This window comes from Pieris rapae, chromosome 6 (assembly GCF_905147795.1).
Source record: "Pieris rapae chromosome 6, ilPieRapa1.1, whole genome shotgun sequence".
NCBI classification, from domain to species: domain Eukaryota; kingdom Metazoa; phylum Arthropoda; class Insecta; order Lepidoptera; family Pieridae; genus Pieris; species Pieris rapae.
The window spans coordinates 8,092,962-8,111,410 of NC_059514.1; the positions used below are offsets into that span (position 1 = coordinate 8,092,962).

The following is an 18,449-nucleotide window of genomic DNA, read 5'->3' on the forward strand; positions in this document are numbered from 1 at the left end:
TTTATCATACTTTTTATTCTTACGGGTACCTCTATTAACTAGTTTGAGCCTATGACGTTGTCTGCGACGGATTAAATAAAATGACAAATACATTAATACCTTTTCTAAATGCTACTTAAGTTTACTTTCTACTAGTTTTTTTAATTAGTCCAGAAATCATTAAAACATTACGATATTTTTGATAGAAACTACAAAAATTCTATACAATGGAGCAAATTTTACTACCGAAATTCAAGTCGGATTATCTACTTTTTCATTATCTCTATCTAATCGTGGTAAAAATACAACAGTAAAAATTCATTTTAAACTTGTTACTTTTTTGAAAACTCCAAAGACAATTACTATTATCCAACACAGACAAGTCATGGACACTATATTTATTATTTGCATACTCTTGATCGTTCAGCAATCAGCAGCTCTCTTGAATGTTGAGTCTTGACTCACGTTTGACGTAATATTTCGTGGTGTAGTAAACATGGCGGAGGAACTAAATGTTGATAGTCTTATTCACAGACTTTTAGAAGGTAAAAATTCACTATAATCGTAATAAATACTTGTTTTTAAGTTAATTAAAACGTGTGGCATTAAGTGTAAGAAACATTTTTAGTGTTTATGTGCACTACATTGCGTAATTAATGTGATTCAGTGTTATGTGTATAGGTATAGTAAATTAGTCTTTAACTTCTAAATAAATCGATTATCCCGATTCTTAGATGAATCCACTTTGTCAGAGTATTAAAAAAATTGTACAATCTAATACGTTTTCATATTCTTATTAATTTTAAGGAGGTTGAGTCCATTTTAAAAAGTGATATGTCGTATGATTTTTGACGGAATTCATAGCTTCAATTTCCATCGGCTTATTGTTGTGCTTTGTTCACATTGTATATTACTTTACTGTTTGATTTCACTTTATCATGCTGCTTATTATGGGTTACATCAGTATTCAGGCTGCAACAGGAAACAGCACGGCGGAAAGGCAAATTCAAAGACATCTTTTCAGGAGAATGTATGGTTTAATTCCAGACTTCTAAAGATTGTACTTTGCTAGATATTTCAGTTATACTTTTGTTCTTCAATGTGTATTCAAATTGTATAATTAATGCCTTATGTAGCATTTGCTTTATTTCAATTTAACATCTATGGATTGTAAAATAAATTTTCTTTCAAATGTTATTTTTAGAGTCCTTTTAAAAACTTGTAATTGTTTATAGTATATAATTTCTGCTCAGCTTTTAAAATGTGTCAGAGTTTCTGTAAAAGATTATGTGAATGTAATTTATAGTTTTAATTGTATTTAGTGCAATAAAATATAAAAACAACACACTTACTGCTGTTAAACACAAAAGCTGATCAGTAAACTCAATTGCGATTTTAAATGTGATGTAAAATTTTTAATTTTTAAAAATTTTAGAATGAGTATTTCAAATAAGAAAAAATTAGTTAAGTACCTAAAATGAGGTGATGATTATTTTGGAATGATTTGAAATAATATTTAAAATATCTGGTATATAAAATATAATAACTTCTAGTAATAATAACACTTCCTTACTTAAGTTAAACTATTTTGGCTATCTGTTATACTGTACATATTGGCAGTTCGAGGATGCCGCCCAGGGAAAACAGTGCAGATGTCAGAATCTGAGGTACGGGGATTATGCACCAAGTCCAGAGAAATATTCCTACAACAACCAATACTTTTGGAATTGGAAGCACCACTCAAAATTTGTGGTAACTATTAAGATAATTTTGACGACAAACCTTTATTTAGATTAATTATATAATTAAAATATATAAATTAAGGAAATATTTTTTCTTATGTTATTATCATGTTATTAGTAAACAAATGTGTTTTACAATGCACTTTGCAAAATAATATTAAAAAAAATACATGCTACTTGTAATAATTATTCAATTTAATTATGTAGTTTCATACTTAATTCCAAGCCCTAAAACTAAATGCAATGTAAGTACATACATATTTTGCTTACTCAAAGTAACATATTTTCTTGCATGAAGGATTCCTATTAGAAAAACTGTCTCAATCAGATAAACTATGTAAATGAGTTTCTTGCATGAAAATGATCAGACAGACTGAAGTAATATGGCCTTCAGTATTATTCAAACCAAAATGTCAATAAGAATTTAAATAAGACTACAGTTTGTTTTATTTTGTAAATGGAATCTATTTTTTTCTGTAACCAAGAAAAAAACTATTTTCATCATAGTTAATCTACATGTAAATAACGTTTTTATAGACTAAATAATTTCACTTTAACACTGCAATTATGGCATTATTGTTTTTATAACCATAGCTTAAATATATATCAATAAATATTGAATATATGTTTGTTTCCCTGGAATTTGCATTGTATTATACATTGGTATGTTTTTGGCTGAAAAAAATTATCAGCAGAGCAGAATGGAATCTACCCTGTGTTTATTCAGGTTACAAGTTTTAAAGGCCTAAACCTAAGATTATCGACATTGCAGCGGGCGTTACATTTTCTAATTAGAATTAAATGTTTGTTTGAAAATTTTAGAGTCAAGATTTAATGCATACTAAGTATAACATAAAATAAAAATGTTATTTGTTTCAGGTGACATCCATGGACAATATACAGATTTGTTGCGTCTGTTTGAGTATGGTGGTTTCCCGCCTGAAGCAAACTATCTATTTTTGGGCGATTACGTAGATCGCGGCAAACAGTCTCTTGAAACCATATGCCTGTTACTCGCTTATAAAATCAAGTATCCAGAGAATTTTTTCCTACTGCGCGGTAACCATGAGTGTGCGAGCATAAATCGTATTTATGGTAACTATTTGTTTATTCTAGCTGTATAAAGATAACATGTTAAGTACTAAAGAAGCTGTTAGCTTTCCATATGCCCACACAGTATTTATATTTGAATAAAATGAATATATTTTATAAGGTTTATTAAATAATTGCATGTATTTCTCTTCCGTTCTAAGCCCTTGATTTGAGAACTGGCAGTAAAAGTTAATTTACAAATAATTTAATTCTTTTGACGTTCATAAGTGTACTTTTATACCTATATGAATATTTTGATTTTGAATAAATTTTATTGAAATTAACATTGTAGTACATTCCATTTCAATATCCTCCGAGCATTCCAATGAGCCTCTCAGAGATCGAATACTAAACTACAAGACATATCACAGATAGAATTTAAACTTTCAGGATTTTATGATGAATGCAAGCGCCGGTACAACATAAAACTGTGGAAAACATTCACGGACTGCTTCAATTGTCTACCTATTGCTGCTATAATTGATGAGAAGATATTCTGCTGTCATGGTGGACTTTCACCAGACCTTCAGGGCATGGAGCAGATCCGACGAATTATGCGACCCACAGATGTGCCTGATACTGGTATGAATATTTTACTTATAAAATACCTATCATCTATTTATTTTTTATTAACAAGTATGTATCCAAATCTGTTAATAATTTCTTTAAATTAAGTTTTTAGAACTAGACATGGGTTAGCTGATACTTAGTGTGCAAAACCTTAGGATGAATGTTGTTTTAATATTTGTAATATTATTAAAATTTGATTGTAAAAACAATCAAATTTTAATTACACAGACTTTGAATGTGGGTGCTCCATTTATTTAGTCATAGTCTGAAAGGTGTTGTGTATTCATTTGTGAATTTTTCTTAGCCTAAGAGAAATGTTTATGTCTTCATAAGGCGACATAGTCCACCATTACTTCATGTGCAGACAGCTACAACCAACCATTAGTTAAAAAATTACATAGGGTTTTTTATTGTTTAATGAATTAAGTGACAAAGGTTAAGTATTTTTTAGTGCCTGTACTTTTGTGAATTAATTTCTTAAGCTTGTTTCAGGTGAAACATTTGTGTTTTTTTAAATTATAAATGATAAATATTTTGATATAAATAAATTTAACTCTTGCAGGATTACTTTGTGACTTGCTGTGGTCAGATCCTGATAAGGATGTGCAAGGATGGGGTGAGAATGACCGCGGTGTATCATTCACATTTGGTCCAGATGTTGTCAGCAAATTCCTCAATAGACATGATTTGGACTTGATCTGTAGAGCTCATCAGGTAACTTTTGGATGTTTTAACTAATACATACTTAAATATATTTTAATGAAATTAAGTTATAGGTATGTGTTTCACTTATGAAGTAGATACAATATACTGCTAAATTAATTTATAATATGGTAATATTATCTTGATGTTATACAGCTTTTTCATTAATTTGTTACATAATTATTTTATAGTGAATTGTTACAGTTTCTTTGTAAAAAGACAAATTTACACAGTAATTTCGTAAAGTTTCTATCTATCACATTACCAACAGAATCAGTATTGCTCTAGGAGAACCAGTATTATTAAATAAAAATGATGTGGCATAATTGTTTTGTAATAAATATGGAGACTAACCCCATATTCATGAATTATATTCAATTAAAAAGAGACAGGTGTATTTCAGTTCAAATTAATTCTGACTTAGTTTTCTGAATAAATGTGTAATGAGAATTTGTTTTCTTAACTACAAAATAAACCTTGATCTTAGACTTATAATGCAATATAAACTAGTCCAAACAATTTTTACCATGCATTTGTGTTTTATTAGCAGCTGTTATAATAATATTGTAGTACTAATCAAGGTTTTATATTTGTCAGGTGGTTGAAGATGGATATGAATTCTTTGCCAAACGACAACTAGTAACACTCTTCTCAGCTCCTAACTATTGTGGTGAATTTGATAATGCTGGTGGCATGATGTCTGTGGACGAGACATTAATGTGCTCTTTTCAGGTTAGTTTTTCTATTTTTGTACAAGTCGCTATAACCAGTATCAATTCAAATAGCTAGTGGTCACATGAATTTTTATTTGAATGAAATTTTTAATTTAGATATAAATACTGTTAACTTAGTATCTACATATTACTATGTACATACTAACACAACATCTGAATATGACTTGTATACAGTTTGCAGATGCTTTTTATTGTTTAATATTTTATCAGAAATAGCAGAAATCAAGTTAAGTCAATACTCAATTTAATTTGTACATTTAAAAATAATCAATTTTATAAGTAAAACATAAAAATAGTCTAATGAATATTTCAGAAATTTCATGATACAAAAGTACATAAAACTTGAAATTGAGTTCTAAACAGAGTAGGCTCATCATCAGCATATACTATAATTGCAATTATTAATTAGGGTTGTGTAATATCTGATATAAATTAGAAATTGTGAAACAGATACTGAAACCATCTGAGAAGAAAGCTAAATATCAGTACAATGGGATTAACAGCGGGAGGCCGGCCACGCCTCAGCGGTCGCCGCCCAAAAAGAAATAACTGACGTTTGGGATCCAGTGTGCTGCACAGTGAGAAGGATGCTACAAATAATTTTATTGTATCATAATATTATAATGCAATCCTAAGACAAGGCCGAAATTTGTATAGTAAATTATTTTTCCACTTTATGTGCCTTTATTTTGAGAATGACCTACTCTTTTTTTATCAAGTTCGGCGGTGTCTCTCGATTGCAGCTTTTTCGGTCCCTTATGCAAGCCTTTCCTCTTCTTTGACTCATCGTAGGAAAATTTAGTGAAAGTGGCAGATGCGGGCATTGGACAAGCGTTGAGGCATTTTAGATTTAGCTTTTAGTGGATCGAAGACGTTTGAGTTTCTTATTCTGTAACTAATGTGCCTATAATGTAAAGTATAATAGGTCTTAAGTAAAATTGGTTGATTAAAACAAAAATTATAAGTTTTTACAACAAAGTTTTCTAAAAACAGTTGTTGTTCTAAATTATATTTGGTGTTATCTTTTATTTGGACAAATTGACAGGAGGAGCTGGCCTAAGAAATGATATTAATCTTCATTAGTAGCTAATAAGTTTATTTAAAAAGGGCTTTGCAATTTCATAGGAGTTTGCTGATGTCCCCAGTGAAATTTATGTTAATTGTCATGCAGTATTACTTTATAATAAGTAGATATTTCAAAATTATTGGCAAATTAGCAACACTCCTCAAGAGGCTTTATCTTCATGTCCATTACTTGATATAAATTATGACTGTAGAAAGCAGTGTAGTCCTCGCAACAATAGTGCAATTGCTATATATAAAAAATTATATGCAGGTTTTGCATTGTACAATTTATTGTTTAGCTATGTTAACAATGTCAATAGTTATTAATCATTAATAAATATTACTTTATAAAAATCATATGTTTATTTTCGTTTTATTTAGTTGCATTAAACTATGTGCTTTATCCAAGATACTAGGTGTATTCAATGTTGAAATCAACTATGTATAATGTGTGTAAAGAATAAAATTATCTATTTAAAAAATTTATATAGTATAAAACAATTTAATTTACATTCATATTATTTGCTTATAAAACACTGTAGTAGCTTTTGTGCAATTTGCTTTGAAGTATTGAAACACTTACACATTTCTTCACAATTGTAACACAAAGTACTAATTGATGTTAATTTGACTTAGAATAAGGTAAATTTTTGTTATGTTTCTCAAGTGTGTACATTTTTTCTGAAATATAAATTTTATTGAATATTCCATTCTTACTCAACATCCTTCTGGGTCTTACTTAACCATACATCATTATCAAACTTTGGTGTAATCTCCTCTCCCAATGCAGTATGAGTTTGAATCTTCTCACATAGTTTTGACATCACTTCTTCAACATTTTTTTCATATTTTTGTATATCCATTGTGACAGCTTTAAGGTATTGTCTTTTAGCCTGAACTGTCTTCTGTAACTTGTTTACTTTCTCATCATACTCTTTTAATAAAGATTCTAGCAATGCTTTTTGATTTCTTAAAATACCAGCATCTAAAGCCCTTAATTGATTATTTACACTATCATGCTGTGGTCGCCTAAAACAGTTTTAATAAAATTAAATATAAAATAGTAAAAATATTTGTTTAAATACAGTTATAGTTTTGATAGAATTTAGAAATAAATTCATAGTTAAAAGTATTATCCCAAACTTAAAGTTTTTGAAGTTTCAATATTAACTACATTTTTATTTCAATTTATTCAATTGGTTTAAATATTTATTTAAAATGTAATATAAACTTGATGTTAAAATGGTTTCTGATGCACTGTCAACCAATACCATATTGTTTCCACTGTGGTACTAAAACATACAGCAGTATAGTAGTAGTATGTTAATGGTATTCTGACTAATATAGGTTTGTACAATTACCAAGCAGAGTTATGAGGGTTCATTTCTGCATATTTTTCTCTCTGTGATTCAAGTATCTCTAACTTTAGACGCATATCTTCAGTACTCCACATTTTGTTCATTTCTCTAACCATCATGTCTAAAATATCTTGTTTAATACATCTGAATACTGATATCCAACGAACACTTTCGATTTTTTCTTTAGGTACAGTTGCCAGAAATTCTTCATCACTAAAATAAAAATATGAACTAATTATGTTTAAGTGAATAGAATTTATAACAAGAAATAAAAATTTAATTACCTTAAGCTACTTGATATATTAGAGAATTCTCTCAAAATGAAAAGATTGTCAAATGTACCCTGGAAAACACTTGCATCGCCGTCTTCAACATTTTTATTATCCATATTTGTTTAGACCTTTGTGAGTTTTTGATTTTTAACGTCTACACACACTCAAAGATAATAAACTGAACGGGAACACTAAACTGTAAATGCAATTTGCAATAACTAAATTTATAAGAGCGTTTGTTTATGTAAGTCGATTGTCGGTTAAATATTTAAATTTTATTTTGACATTGATAGCAACAATTGACATCTGAGATCTGAGATGAATCAACACATCAACCGTAAAGTGCTGATACGCCTGGCCGGCATTTTGTTTACTTGCCCAGGCGCCATTTTCTCCTTCAATCGTGCATAGGCCATAGACTGCCATATAGCGTATCTATATACTACACTGTAGTCTCTACTTCATGTATTGCAACGGTCTATTAATGCTTGCCCCGTAAATTCAATAGCAATTCTATTTTAAAACCATTTTACTTAGCCTAGCGTCTTTAATATTTTATATAGCTGGGAATAGTGTAGGTTTTACTTTTAAGTTTTAACATTGTCTAATACTTCATTTTATATTAGTCACCTTAAACAAGGTCGATCCCGGTTCAAATTTGATTCCTATACGGCTTGTAGCATTTGTTTACCACACAATTGCATAAAGTTACAGTTATTATTTATATTTTCATTAATTAAACTTGGATTTTATTTTTCAATACTTATTGTAGACACACAGAATTAATTAAGCGGCGCGTAGTCATGGGACGTTTGAAAATATTAAGCCCAAAGTTGTCGTAATTTCAAAACTCTTAAGATGGATTATGGATAGGTTTTGCATCTATATCAACATTGAGCACCGATCTGACATTTTTTAATGTAACGTTGAAAAGGCCCTAATTTTATTAAAAATCCCGCTTTAGAAAAATTAACCAATAACCAACCGGGTGGTGTAGGTACCCCAGGTAGCAAAATATTCTTCAGCATGTAGGATGGATTAGTAAGACTTATTCTGATAGATATTATTACTGAACTTATATCTAATGGTTTAGGATTAGGTTGTAGGTATACTTACGTATTGGTATGAATCCTACAACCACAGGCGAAGCGGTTTCTTTAATAACCCTAATTGAAACTGCCTTAGCTTTGCAAGATTCTTAAGGGGATAAAGATTGGGATTCTAACCAAGCATACAACCGATTAGGTAATTGTTGGGAACAGGAAAGTTCAGACGTCATAGGCCTAGCATAACTGCTACAGATATTGCATTGTACCCGCCTTGCTAGAGCATTCACCAGTGGCTGCTTATAAAGGCGGAGACCAACAAAATAATTGTGGTTCAACCAGGAATTAAACCAGCCCAGGAAATATCAGGAAGATAGCCGAAACTTCAGTGTCCCATTATAATAATCAATCAGTACCTAAGAATTTATTTAAATAAGTACTATTTAGTTTACAATAATGGATATAGGACAACATAAATAATGACTCATTTTATTCAACTTTTATTATTTTTTTGTGCTTTGTATTACATAAAAACATTTAAATATAATAAAAAAACAATTACTTAACAAAGTTTGTGACTGTGGCAGTAACTATGTTATTGCAGTCTTTGATATTAAAATATTTTGGATGGAAATTATCTGTTTGGTGTAACAATTTTTCGTGTTGTGTGTTCATAATATTTATAATAATTTACACGACATTAAATAGTGGCTTCGTTGACTGGCCGTTAAAAAGCAGTAGCTGAAAAAATAAAATAAAATTAATAACTCGAAATATGTATATTGTATAATAATTAACCACAAATAGGGAGAACTCAATCTTATATCATAGTAATATATTACAGAAACTATTCGAAGAGTAAGAGGAGCCTAGTTGGTAACAGCGCTGTTACTATATACGAGTAGGTACCTAACTGTAATTGAAATAGCCATAGCGATCCCAACTTCAATATTAAGATTTTGTGCTTCATTTGCGACGTCAAGGCTACGCATATTAAAAATACCACATGTTATCGTACATGTCAATTAGACATTTATCTTAGAATTAAATTGGAGTTAGTTAATAGGTAAGTATTTTTTAGAATTTTATATAGTTGCAAATGTGATGTAAATCGTACGTTTTCTTTTACGAGTAAGACGTTAAATGATGAAAATAATTAGTGATGGTACATTAACTATGTGCAGATACATTTATAAAATATAAAGTATATACAGGTTTTTATGGATGTATTTTTTCATGAACTGAAAGTAAATATCGCAAGTTATGAAAACAAAATATATGAAAATATTGAATAAGAAAGTAATGAATAACAAAGCATCCTCAATACGAGTATTAAACGGTAACATTCAACAAAGGGACCAACATCTGACAACGATCTAGCTACTCGGGGTCCAAATTTACCTATAGAACATACCCCATGTTCACATTCTATAGACTACGAACAAAGGGCATTGTCTTGCTTAGATCGTCCACAGTGAACATGTCAGCCATCATTAAATCTGCCGTAATGAGAGAATAGCATTAAATAAACCAATACATTGTTAGAATAGAAGATAGAAGGTGATATACAGCTCACAGTGCGTCAACGGCCACTAACCTAAGGGCCTGATGGGATGTTTGTCCCAAAGGAAGGTGCGTTTCACTGGAGACAAGTAGGAGTCGCGGATGTAGGAAGGGCTGCGGTCCCATCTCGCCATGGGCCTCAGCTCAGGCCAATCGTACCAGAAAGGATCCCTCGTGATCGCGGTAATGGGCAGAGATGGGCTTGGGTTGAAAATGTTAGCCCACGGCCTGCGTCTTAGTCCGCCAGCATTGTACAGCGGTGCACCTATAGTGTATACTAATTAATTTCAGGCAACCCTCTCTTCGTCAGCGCCCTTATTTAACCACAAAGCATTTACAAGCACCAAATGTTATTTCAGCTAATTATTTCTATAGTAAGAATTCTACATTAAAATTACGAATCTTTTTATCAAAGATTGTTATTCAGCTGATCTAAATTGAAATTCTAAAAGTATAATTATAAATTAGTTTTGTAAGTCAAAACTCAAATCACTCAAATGGTTGTTAGCAGTAATAAGTTTATTAGGTATAATTTTAGCGTGCATTGTTAATGAACATGTACACTCAAGGAATAAGATGTGAATGTAGACGTCTTTACTCCAATTCACCAAGTTGTATACACTACTACTTGAAAACTACTTTTTGAAAACCAGATTAGATTTGTAGACAAGAGACAAGAATTTGAGGGTTGTGACGAAGAGATAGTGCCCTTACCATCTGAATCAAAAGCAACCTCGCTGTCACGAGGTTGACTTATCCGGGGCTTCACAGGTGTTGGCGATTTTCCTCGCAGGGACCGATCGAAACCTGCCCATTTTTCGGCATCAGCAAAAAATGGATCCTTAGCGAACTCATCCGACAACCGCGATGGCCAAGATCCTTCATTGAAGTCTCATGGTCAGTACCACTCGAATGGGACGATTAATAAATATAGAGTGTACTGTTCGATGCGTTAAACATTCCCAACAATGTTCTCTTGCGTATATTTACAATGCAGTTCATGCACGTAACATGAGTTTGTTAGCAGTGGCGTAACAATTGGACCGGTATTCTTATAGTAGGTCAAGCCTCGTAGGTAAAAGAACTCCCTACATAGGACTAGGAATATTAATGGGCTCCACCCAATAACAGCTATCCACATTGGGAGTAGATTAAATTACACCACTGCTTGACAGAATTTTTCGTGAAGAATTTAGAGCAATGAGAGGAAGGGACTAAACTACTAAATTAAACACGATTCTTTTGTCTTTTATATTTTAATAAAAAATGGTTGGTTAGTTGTATGTAAATAAATTTGTACTCGGTATATAACAACTTACATATATTCAGTAAATTAATAGTAACATCTCAATTATTGGTGAGATTATCAGCACCATTTCAAAATTAAAGTTTTAATTTAAAATTATTTTTTAATCTTGAAAATTATAAGAGAGATATTCTATTAGATACTGAACGGTATACAAATCTTTTGTTCAGAAAATTTAAAAAAAGCATTTTTAAGATTTTAAATATAAATATAATAGATAGGCAAGACACGCACAGAAATTCATTACGAGAAAATTTCCTGGTGAGCATTGACTATTACTTTAAATAACTAAATACATAATTTATCTCGTGTCTCGCTTTGGCAGGAATGTATCCAAAATAAAATTCATCCTTTCCATTTTCCATTGGACGCATTCAAAGCCTAATCGCACCACGGATCTAATTACTTGAAACAACCCATTCGCTAGTCTTTTTGAGACACGGTAAAAGACTAATTCCACGAACGACGTAGCTCCAATAGTCCATTTCACGAGTTCCTATTTACATTCGAGGCTTGCAGGGCTACCACAAACTTCGGTATGTTTTTAAATCTAACGCTGATTCATGTTTTCCTAATAGCTAACTAGAATGTTAATAGTTTCCCGTGAGTTGGACTTAATCTTGCAAAAATTGTCGTGCATAAATTAAAATTTACCTGTTCCCCAGTGGGGTTTGTTGTCGGGTTCATATTCGATGCCTTTAAGGCTCTTGGGGTTCAATGGGTCGACAATGGGGGCGCTCAGGTCAGTGATGGGGTAAGCCCTGTCCTTCAGGTAGAGTCCGTAACGGGATGGGTACAGACGGTCGATGGCGGCTAGTCTGTCTAAATGGTCTTGCCAAGCCTTGTGCGAGTCGAAGGGGTCTACGCCTCGCCGGATGCGCCTGGGCACGTGGTAGACTACGCGAAAAAAATACAATTATTATAATTAAGGTAATAAGATATAATTTGAAAATACGAAATAAAAAACACGGTCCTTTTTAGAGGACTTTTATGTATAAAAAAATAAAGTAAATGATAAATCTAAATGTCAAACTTGAAACGTCGCGTCCGTAAAATATATGCCAAACTGAAGAAATGTATAAAAATATTATATAAGTAAAAAGATTTATATATAGTTGAAAAGTGTTAACGTTAGATAGCGTAGCAAGCTTTAGTAATGATTGTATTGTAATTTATAAATATTTTTCATAGAACTCACCTTTTAGCAGCGACTTGATAACCCTGATTCATACACACCTTACTTTGAAATAAACTTATAGGCTCACTTCAGAGTAAGAAATTATAAAATGAATCAGAATTGAAGGGGAATGAATAAATTAACAAAATGTGACCTGGGGAAGGCTTGAAGATTTAATGAAATTGAATTATTATTGACAATAAAACTAACTTCAAAGCGGAAGATGCAATTGTGTTATGGCTTCCATTTAAATTAAAAGATCTAATAGTATAGATAGATATACTTGCCTAGTTTATATATATATTAGAATTTTATTTATTTATCTATAACTAAATAGATAAATAAAATTAAAAGGTAACTCAACATTCTGACATACTGTTTCTATTCGATAGTATTGTTTCCCTTAATTTGCGTTTACGAACCGAATGTTTAATATTCAGGATATCTAATGTATTTTTTATTAGGAGGATTTTTTTTTAATTACCGAAATAAAGCTACGAATATTGTTCGTATATAAACACCAAACTAAATTAAAAACTTTCTCCTATTTGAAGTTAGTTTTAATAAAACAAGTGTAGATGATTCATGTAGAGGTGACTTCTAATGTGACATGCTGTTATGCTATAACTAGCAAGCAGATATATTATGACCAAACACATTTATGCCCGAACGAAATGTAATGTAATGAACGTTGGTAGTGGAAGGGCTTGTCTAAGGTAAAAATATTTTGCGAGAATGTGTCCTTCACTGGAAATGTTAATAGCTGACAAATGAACATGACCATACACTGACTGACTGACAAGAGTGACGGTTGGTCACCTCTGTCATAGAATTGTTAAAGATAAAACCTAAATGTTCATTGACTTGATTAAATAATATTTAATGTACGTGTTTTCTGGGTTGTCGGTGCGTGTATGTGAGACATAAACTGTTTGATAAATCTTCGAGCGTTCTACCGGTCTCACTTAAAACTTTAGCGTATGGCTTTATTTAAAAAATACAACTTATCATTACATGACATTGGATAGCTTAAGCAATAGTAATAATATACATAGTTTTAAGTACATATGAATGTTTATTTAAGCATATTCAATATGCAGAATTAGGAAGGATAAACCGCTCCGGCTTTTGACGCTGAAACAATCAAAATAATGACGCCGTAACATTAAATTTTAATGTAAAGACAACTTAACCATTTTGAATTATATACGTCTGAATATATACAAGTTACATTTAGGGGTTTTAATGAGTTACAAATAATGTTGCAAGAATGCGGAATCAAATTTCGAGCAGCTTAGAGCAATATCGTTACTAACTTGGCCTGTAGGCTTCGAGGGAGCGAGGGTAGTTGTGCGTGTAGATAGGCCTCGGGGAGTAGCCGTAGACTTCACGGTGGACAGGCAGGTAACGGTATCCAGGGACTGTGATCCTCTCTGCAGCACCTACGGGGTCGTCGTAGATGGATTTGCTGTAGGGGTAGGTCGAGAGGAGCTCAGGGAAAACGCTGCGGCGGCTTGGCCTGTATCTCTCTTCAGCCCTGATGTCTTCTGATCCTGTTAAAAGATCAATATAAAAGATACAGTAGAACAGATGTTTCGTATATAAACTAAAATATTATGTCACACCACGTTCTGTTTCATAATATTGTTACAGATGATTAAAAATGAGTACAGATTTAAAATACGCAACTGATTTAAAAAAAACAGTTAAATCAAAGTATAATAAGAGTTTACCTTTTAGAGATCGTACGTAAGACTGCCAAAACCTGGCCTTCTTCGTTGGCGTCTCATTTCTCCCAATCATTTCTAAATGACTTTTAAACATTTTGACGGCTTTGTCGTGCTCGTTTCTGCAACAATACAATTACAAATTACTTTCGTACAATGTTTTATGGTTATCAGGTGACATAATACAATGCCTACGTAAATAGAGCAATGACGTAGGTGAACGCTAGGAATAGCCGTCTCGATGGCTAGGTGCCGTGGCGAATGGCCCATGGACTTGGCCAATCGCCAATTTAAATAGTGACGACTAAAATGCTCGTTTTCACAAATGATGATTCTCTGGCTATTTTCAAGTTTTAGCGACCTTGTTGCTATTTCTAAGGCTTACAGTTTTCGACTGAAGATTCAAGGTTTGTAAGTGATTTGAATTATCTTAAGATTAATAATGTAAGAAAGTAATATTTTATTATTATTTCATCATACATAAATGTTTTATTTAATAATTACTGATTAAAAACAGTTCCATTAAAGTATTATTTAGAAGCGGAGACGAACGTTGCTATTATCATATTAATCCGCGCATTTGCGTCAATAATCTATTTCTGGAAAGCAGAAGCTTCATTCATCAAATTCCGGACGTGAGATCGACAGCTCATGTATTTTCACGTTATTAATAATTGGCATAATTACTATTAGCATCCGTTGATTTTAATAACACAAACGTAACGTATAGACGCACTATCGTTATGGTCGAAAATATTCACATGACCAGTACTAAAAAGTGTTGAAGAATACACATTAATAATCATATAATCAATCTAGAAACTTCCAATATGACGGTACAATAATTTTACTAACATTAAGTAAACTTGACATTAAAAATTTTTCATCATGCTATATCCGGTTGGAGAATGAAGGTTAATGACAAGATGTGTATTATTTTGATTTTGACTTATTTAGAACATAGTCAATGTCAAGTAAGTAAGTGGAGATGTAAAAAATGCGATTGTGAAACCGTACAAAAATACTTGAAGACGCGTCGATAGGTGGATATTGCAAATTTGGCTCGGCGTGTGCGGCCAAAAATAGACGCGCGGTGGCCGGATCGTATTCACAGCATTCAAATGTTAGCCGCTGACACATAACTGACGTCGCACTTACAATATTGTACAACACTGATTACAATAAACAATTTCTTGTATGCATCTATTTTCTCGTGTACATTATGTGTATAAATTTTAACCAAAACCCGATGGAAAGCGATGTCTAATCATTACTTTGATTGTTATTAGGTTAAAAACTTGCTTAAATTTTGTAAGTCAAGATTGGGTAATAAATCAACGTGGAAAAATTATCAACACATTTTTTTTCTTTTAGACTAAACTGCCTCTGTCATTATTTACTTGTGTCAATAATTATCGATCAAATATCTTCAAAATTTATTGACAAATAAATTATTACGCTTCCCGTTTATAAAAAAATACATGTTATGTCATCGTAAAACTTACGTGCAGGCGAAACCCCCTAAAGAGGCAATACAAATAACACCTAAAGCTAAGTAAAACACTGAAGCCACAATGAGGTTGTGTACACTTGCACGAGGAATCACTAGATCTTACCGATTAAATAATGATCGTTATTAGCGGGTGTGTGGTGTGACGAGCCGACGTCGAGTGTCGGACCTGGGCGGGCGCGCACTGGCCCGCAAGGGCGGCGGCGCCCAACCATTTCGCCCGCCCCCGCGAATACTGTAAACATTTCATTTTACACTTTTTCTACTAAATTTACTGTCGGACATTTTTCATCAATGTCTTTGTTGTCTGGTATCCTTTATCTGAATAATTATTAAAGGTAAATACTTTTAAAATATAAATTTATTTTTGTAATAGAAAACAAAAAATCATGATAAACATATGATATATATGTGCCTAGTTGTAGTAGTGTCTATTTTATTAAATATAATTATGAATACATTAAGATGATTCATCATTTCTAAAATTGATAAATAAACCCACCTACAATGAATGAGTGTACGGTATAAATAAGTTTCACCTGAGTAATTTGGTCAAATTTATGATATACTTTAATGATTCATATTTGGTGTGGAGATGAATTATGAAAGTCGTTTTCTTTACAAATTAATATTCAACTCCTCTATTCCAATATAATTTAGGATTTGTAATATACACAAGATATGTGTAACAATATAGTCCCATGTCTATGAATGAAATACATGTCTTTGATTATGATGCTTTTTTATGTCAATTAAATTATTTCAGCTTTTTTTTAAATATTTTTTTTTACATAGATATATATAATAACATAAGAGAAATACTTAAAATAATTCTACTATACTTTTAATAAATGAAAGGTAAAAATGTTTCATTTTAATTCAAGTATTGCGTCGTAAAATAAATTATTGTTTATGTTTCAACTTCTTTGGGAACGGAACATAAATCAGTCAAAAGTAAGGTCAGAATGTCTTTCCCAAAACCGGATGTTGTTGAAAGTTATATTTATATTACAACACAACAACACATATATAATTAATATATGTGTTGTTGTTATAAAAATATAATCAGTCGAGGATAGATGCTACGTGATTGCTACGGAGCTACGAACTAACGATTCTTAGAAACTGAATTTTATTAAATATCTAACGCCCGAACGCAACCAACCCGTCATTGGAAATGTATTTTTTTTCAAATTTCAAATGATATTACATAAATACGCTTCTAGTTCGTGTTTATAAGTAGTTTTATTTTTATATATGTATCTAGCATTCTGTACACTATGAAATACAAGTACATGGCTGACTAAAATTAAATAAAAAAGAAATTGCACCCAAGTTATCTCAGTGAGTAAGTGTTCACTTATTGAAAAAATGAATTAAAATGAACAAACATTTTAAACAAAGCAGTTAAGTGTGGGATTGTAAATCTTTTCGCTTTTACTATTTGAATACTGGAACGGTAGAAGTACGTTTCGAATAATAAACAATACTCAACAATTCTTCTGTATCTTTCAAAAATTCTCGCTTTATTTTCTAAAAGAGTTTCATAGATATTTGGCTCGTTATCAACGATATATTTAGCTGTGCACGCTCAAGATCAGACATTATCGTAACGACTTTCGAATACTCTGTTACACGTCTCTTGCTAATTACAGTTTAGCTTCATTTTATAGAGACATCAGTTATATGTTTTGATTTGCCATGTTTCGCGATTCACAATAGTAGTATTGGTACTTCGGGATTAAGTAGAGCTTTAACACAGTGGTTGTGCGATGTTAAATGAGTCTGTTGTCCGAAACTCTTTAGAGAGGCATTTTAAATTGATATATCTGAGATCTAAAGATTATACTAGAGTAAATATATTTTATAGTATAAAATTCCTTAATCTAAAAATAGTATACTTAAATAATGTTGAGTTACATTAGTTCGTTATACTACTAGTGCGTAGATACTATTAGTAAGTAGATTTTTGCTACTACAACAGATCCATTTTTTATAACATATTATTTCCAATTATATTTTTTGTTCTCGTTTAAGTTTATTTATTAGTAATCTTACAGCTAATATACATATTCAAAAAGAGAATATATAAAACTGAAACTCATTAGATACATAAACATGAATAAAAATATGAATCTGAAAACATACGTAGTAAAAGAAAACTGAACATTCAACACACGGTCATTAAGTTGTTACTGCTAAACAAACATCCTCATTGGTGAGGTGGAAAATATCATCATCGTTATATGTAATTACTGTCATAGATGAAACCCGAAACATTGGTGAATTATGTAGGTAACTCGTGTTCCTCTGAGGCATATGGATAAATTGTGTCACAAAGGGTGGATGGATTATTAGAGAAATTAACAGTAAATCTGCCCGTCCACTGAGATTATCTTGCAAAAATAATAAGCCTTCTTGAAGCCGTCGAAATTATTATTAGACTAAACTTGAAACTAAAATATTTACAAGAATCTGCATTTGTAAAGTTGTTTTTTTAAATACAGTATACGTGATTGACAACAGACTGCTCCGTGTACTTGATGTAATGGTGCGAAATTCATTCATAGGCTGACTTATTTTTCACGAAGTTTTTGAAAGATAGA

The 18,449-nt window shown here is 31.5% G+C and overlaps 3 protein-coding genes across 9 annotated transcripts; 1 reads left to right on the plus strand and 2 right to left on the minus strand.

Annotated features, from left to right (window-relative positions):
* Positions 1 to 375: 375 nt before the first annotated feature.
* LOC110992945 (serine/threonine-protein phosphatase PP1-beta catalytic subunit) lies at positions 376 to 6,241 on the plus strand. The gene is made up of 7 exons (XM_022258953.2): positions 376 to 524; positions 1,600 to 1,731; positions 2,601 to 2,816; positions 3,204 to 3,395; positions 3,946 to 4,097; positions 4,683 to 4,817; positions 5,270 to 6,241. Exons 1-7 carry the CDS (start codon positions 476 to 478, stop codon positions 5,366 to 5,368), a joined length of 975 nt encoding a protein of 324 aa, XP_022114645.1. The 5' UTR covers positions 376 to 475; the 3' UTR covers positions 5,369 to 6,241.
* Positions 6,242 to 6,353: 112 nt separating this feature from the next.
* On the minus strand, positions 6,354 to 7,893 carry LOC110992946. Its single transcript, XM_022258954.2, has 3 exons — positions 7,527 to 7,893; positions 7,246 to 7,455; positions 6,354 to 6,913 (listed from the first exon to the last, which is right to left on the minus strand). The coding sequence occupies exons 1-3, from the start codon at positions 7,628 to 7,630 to the stop codon at positions 6,598 to 6,600; spliced, it is 630 nt and encodes a 209-aa protein (XP_022114646.2). The 5' UTR covers positions 7,631 to 7,893; the 3' UTR covers positions 6,354 to 6,597.
* A 1,151-nt stretch (positions 7,894 to 9,044) lies between these two features.
* On the minus strand, positions 9,045 to 16,097 carry LOC110992943. 7 transcript variants are annotated; one of them, XM_022258946.2, is made up of 8 exons: positions 15,950 to 16,097; positions 14,340 to 14,455; positions 13,923 to 14,159; positions 12,084 to 12,326; positions 10,838 to 11,002; positions 10,158 to 10,388; positions 9,975 to 10,059; positions 9,045 to 9,301 (listed from the first exon to the last, which is right to left on the minus strand). In XM_022258946.2, exons 2-7 carry the CDS (start codon positions 14,428 to 14,430, stop codon positions 9,989 to 9,991), a joined length of 1,038 nt encoding a protein of 345 aa, XP_022114638.2. In that variant the 5' UTR covers positions 14,431 to 14,455; positions 15,950 to 16,097; the 3' UTR covers positions 9,045 to 9,301; positions 9,975 to 9,988. The 7 variants fall into 7 exon arrangements, with proteins under 7 accessions (XP_022114638.2, XP_022114637.2, XP_022114639.2 ...); XM_022258945.2 differs by having other exon boundaries at positions 9,962 to 10,059; XM_022258947.2 differs by having other exon boundaries at positions 9,962 to 10,059; positions 15,839 to 16,051.
* Between the last annotated feature and the right edge of the window lie 2,352 nt (positions 16,098 to 18,449).